Source organism: Otolemur garnettii, unplaced genomic scaffold (assembly GCF_000181295.1).
Source record: "Otolemur garnettii isolate 467f Iridium unplaced genomic scaffold, OtoGar3 scaffold00105, whole genome shotgun sequence".
In the NCBI taxonomy this organism is placed as follows: domain Eukaryota; kingdom Metazoa; phylum Chordata; class Mammalia; order Primates; family Galagidae; genus Otolemur; species Otolemur garnettii.
This window is the reverse complement of record NW_003852500.1, coordinates 3,917,579-3,921,872: the sequence shown is the minus strand read 5'-3', so window position 1 is coordinate 3,921,872 and position 4,294 is coordinate 3,917,579. Positions and strand designations below refer to the sequence as shown.

The 4,294-nt window shown below is 45.6% G+C and overlaps 1 protein-coding gene across 1 annotated transcript in view; it reads right to left on the bottom strand.

Moving 5' to 3' along the window:
* Positions 1 to 4,294, bottom strand: part of CRTC1 (CREB regulated transcription coactivator 1) — an 81,530-nt gene that overhangs the window by 22,645 nt on the left and 54,591 nt on the right. The window contains exons 5-6 of the mRNA XM_003796579.2: positions 2,972 to 3,066; positions 677 to 762 (exon numbers count right to left, since the gene is read on the bottom strand). Coding sequence (XP_003796627.1) covers positions 677 to 762; positions 2,972 to 3,066 — 181 coding nt within the window. The remainder of the gene's footprint in view (positions 1 to 676; positions 763 to 2,971; positions 3,067 to 4,294) is intronic.

Sequence of the window (4,294 nt, the reverse complement as noted above, 5' to 3'; positions counted from 1 at the left end):
TGATACAAAAAAGGATAAAGAGCCTTCATGTTGCTGCTCTTGGCCAGGTCCACCTGCAAGTATTCATGTGGATGAATATCTGCGTATTTTATTCCTTTCCCAAATATCTTTACCCCACTCTCTTCATATAAAAGCAGCATCAAAAGTTTCTCTCAAAAAAAAAAAATTTCTCTCTTGCCTTTAGAATTTCTTCAAAGTCCCATCTTGACAAGGAATTGAGAATAATTTCCTCAACAAATTCCCTGTTCTTGAATGTTCAAGTTGTTTCTAGTTTATTTTGAAAGCTCTGGATAAACACCTTTGAAAAAATTACTATTTGCTCATTCCTACAACTGGATTCCTGAGGAATGAGATTTCTGGAGCAAATCCTTTTTAGAAAGGTTTTTGATGCAGGTTAGTCTATTGCTTCTCTGAGGGAATAAGCAATTTGTATTGTTGACCCTTTCACCTCCATTTGACCAGCAATGAATTTCCATTCTTTGCATGGTTTTTGTCAGTTTTACAGACCTACTAATATTAAACAGACCTAAGAGATCCTCTAAATTTGGGTACAGAAAGATCTGAGTGAGGTTGATTCCTTGGGAAGGTGAAGTCACCCTAACATGCCATTTTGTTATCTTTGCCCCGGCTATACTCAAAAAGAAAAAAACACTTTTGAAAGCCCATAGGCTCTTACCTTCTTGGTGTCCCATGCTTGCTTGGAAAGGTTTTTGTCTGCTTCTGATGTGGTCTCTTCCATTCCTGGGACTGTCAACAATAAGACTGGGAGTAGGGGAAAAGAAGAAGAATCAGAGAAGAAATCTCTTCGCATCTGCATTGTGGCACCAGGAGGTCACTTCCCCAACACACAGTCACAACTGTGATAAGACTAGAATCATCCTAACAGTAACTTCTACTGAGGAGATTGCATTAAGGTTCAAAAAGAGCTTCATTTAAAAAAAACAGAGCAGCACCTGTGGCTAAGTGAGTAGGGCTCCGGTCCCATATACTGAGGTTGGTGGGTTCAAACCCAACCCCAGCCGAACTGCAACAAAAAATAGCCAGGCATTGTGGCAGGCGCCTGTGGTCCCAGCTACTTGGGAGGCTGAGGCAAGAGAATCGCCTAAGCCCAGCTGGAGGTTGCTGTGAGCTGTGATGCTACGGCACTCTACCGAGGGTGACAAAGTAAGACTTTGTCTCAAAAAATAATAATGAATTAAACAAAAAGAAAAACAATTCAAATAAGTCAGAGAATGTGTAACTTAAAAAAAACAAAAACAAAACCTCTGGAGCCCACGGATGTGTTGATCTTGACTCCCATAGAACTAACCTTGGCCTTGGAGGCCCTGGGCTTCAAAGAACAGCCAAGAATCTCTCCCGTGAGTGGCCACCAGGTCTCACGCAACCTATGACACTTGCTCTGCAACTACCACCTCATGTTTATCTGTTCTTCCCTCTGGGCTGCTAACACCACCCAGTAGCTGGGCCCTTCTTAAACCACCACAACTAAGCACAAGGGTTTAGATTCCATCACTCACTGCTGACCAGAGTTAGATGAATCCACTTGTGGTAGCAGCGGCCCCATGAGTTAGATGCAATGCTGGCCATCCCCAGAGCAAGAGAAAAAGGTAAGGAAGGTCTGGGGGACAGGATGGAAGGGTATCATTTGAAGCCTTGGAACAAATCATGCCTGAAGCTCTTTCCTTGGACCTTTCAGTCAAGGTGAAATTAAACATTTTCCTATTTTATTTCTGCTGGAGGTTTTGCTTTTTTGTTTGAAACTGAGAGTCACAATGAACAAAGCTAAATGGGTCAACTTTTTTTCTTTTCACTGCCCTGGGCTCTCCCAGGATTGGGGACAGGTGGCATGTTTCCCCCCTCTACCCACACACACTCCTTTCCAACCAGGCTCTGACCACCAAGGGTCCTGGGTCACAGCTCCCTTGCATGGTTACAGTATACAAGGGGATAGTGACATCCTCATGCTTATCTCCTTAATCCCTGTGTTTGTGGGAGATCCATAAAAGCAGGTAGCAACTCCCCACATTGGGAATAGCAGGGAAGCCCCAGGCATTTTGTCTGTCCTCATCACCCCTGGGTGTTCTGGAAAGCCTCGTTTTTATTGTGAAGACATTCTCTTCTGCATCTTGCCTTTGCTGCCTGCTGAGCTAGAATCGCAGGGGTGAAGTTTGTTCTTCTTTTTAACAGTTCGTCTATCAGCAGAATCTCTCTTGCATACTGACACACGCACAGGGTGACTCACTAACACCAAAATGAAAATAATAGGTGTTTGGGCCTGAACCATACATGATTCTCTGGCTTTAGCATCTTGGTCCAGATCAGGTGTGTGTAGGGTTTTCCTGGGGTTTCTTCTCTGGAGGGCACTGTCTCAGGTCTTAAAATAGCACATGCCCAGGGTGCTTCCTCCATACTCAGCTCCAAAGTGGGGCCAAAGACCTGGGCACAAATCTGCCCCAACCGCAGGGTATATGCATGGTCTGGTCAGAGAGGATGATCTGGGCAAAAATCTGAGAAAAGGTGGCCTCTTTCTTGTTCGCTGTAATCAGGACAGGCCAGGAAACACTCCTGTATGAAACCCTGGATAGAACTGCACCTAAAGCTGAAGGTCTACTAGACTGCTCTGACATGAGCTGGCAGTGCCCCCTTTACATGGGCTTGCTACCCCATCTGAAATAAGCAGCTACATGGCCCCCAGACTTTGTAGCTATCCCCTGAATCTAGCAATGAAAGCTAATGTGCATTTACAGGGGTGTTTTTTGTCTAGAAAGCGTCTATGTACTCTTCAAAACCCAACTCATGTAGCAATGCCACCTGTGAAAGTTTCCCTGAGCCTCTCACCTTACCCCACAGCACAGTCTGAGCCTTCCTTTGAAGGTATGTCCACCAATGGAGCTTGTGACCTCCTGGAGCCACGGGCCACCTGCTGGACTTGCCAGATGCCAGCAGACATACCCAAGTCCTCTGTCCATACCTCTTTTCTGGTGTGCATCCTGGGACCCACCCGTGAAGGATTCTGGCTGGGTGGGTGTCATTGTGCTCTGGTGCAGGGCGGAGTCAGAATTGGTCCTGGAGATATGAAGGGGAGAGACAGTGAAGGATGGCCTTGGGCCCAGGGAAATGAAGATACAATTCTGACCCCACCCTATTTAAGACACCCCTGATACACAGGGTAGCAGCTGTGGGTCATTTCTGTAAGATGCCGCACCTAAGCAAAGCTCTAAGAAAAGAACCACCACAGTAACTGTGGTTTTCATCTGCCAAGCCTGACAAAACAAAAAGCAGCAGTAAAGATGTCCCTTGGTTCTTAACCAGCCCCTGTCCATACCAACCCCTCCAAGAGTTTCTCAGCTTTAAGAAGTTGGTGCCTTCCTGCTGAAACCCCTGAGAGTGAGCACCACAGGTACCCTGCTATGTGAGTAAAAACCCTCAGCTGTCACTGGGTCCATTCCTGGTGACAAACACAGAATAGGCCACTCTGCCCTCCAAAATGCTCAGTGACAGGAGGGAAGGAAAGGCTTTAGAAAGACTGCAACATGAGGGGAGAGGTCTTGTTTCAACCAGCCTAAAAACTGCCAGGAGCCGAGGACAGTCTGCCCCAGGGCCTCTGCTTCTGAGAAGTGATAACTAGAGACCCATTCTGTTCCCACCTGCTAGTGCCTCAAGGAAGAGTCCCCAGAATGGCCTACTGGCTGCCCAGCAAAATATAAGTCCAATTGTACAGGTGGCAATTCAAGCAGGATGGTTAAGGGCCACATGCACCTGATGGGGACGTCCCAGCCACTGACAGTGACTTGGAGGAAACTTGGTTCAAGCAGAAAAGGTTGCAATAGACCAGGCCAATGAAGTCTCAGAACGTGGGTCAGGATCCTGGCAACCACCAGCTGCTGTGTGTCCCCGAGCAAGTGTTCTGACCTCTCTGTGCTCAATTTCCCTATGTCTAAAAATGGAGAAGAAAACAGCATCTATTCCATAGAGCACCATGCATATTATTTCAGTTAATGTACGAGATGGTGGGAACAAGGCCTGACCTATGATGTATGCTTAGTGGGTACTTAACTAGGTTCATTGTATATATGTGTGTGTACTTGCCTACTTCTGTTGTTTATTGAAATCACTTCTACATAAATAACATCTTTTACTGTATAAAACACACATGACATAAATGCACCCTTTTAACAATTTTTAAGCACACACTTCTGCGGCATTAAGTACATTCACACTGTTGTGCAATCATCACTTGTACTATTGTAGGTATTTACATTAACTACTGTGTGCATATATATATACATATATA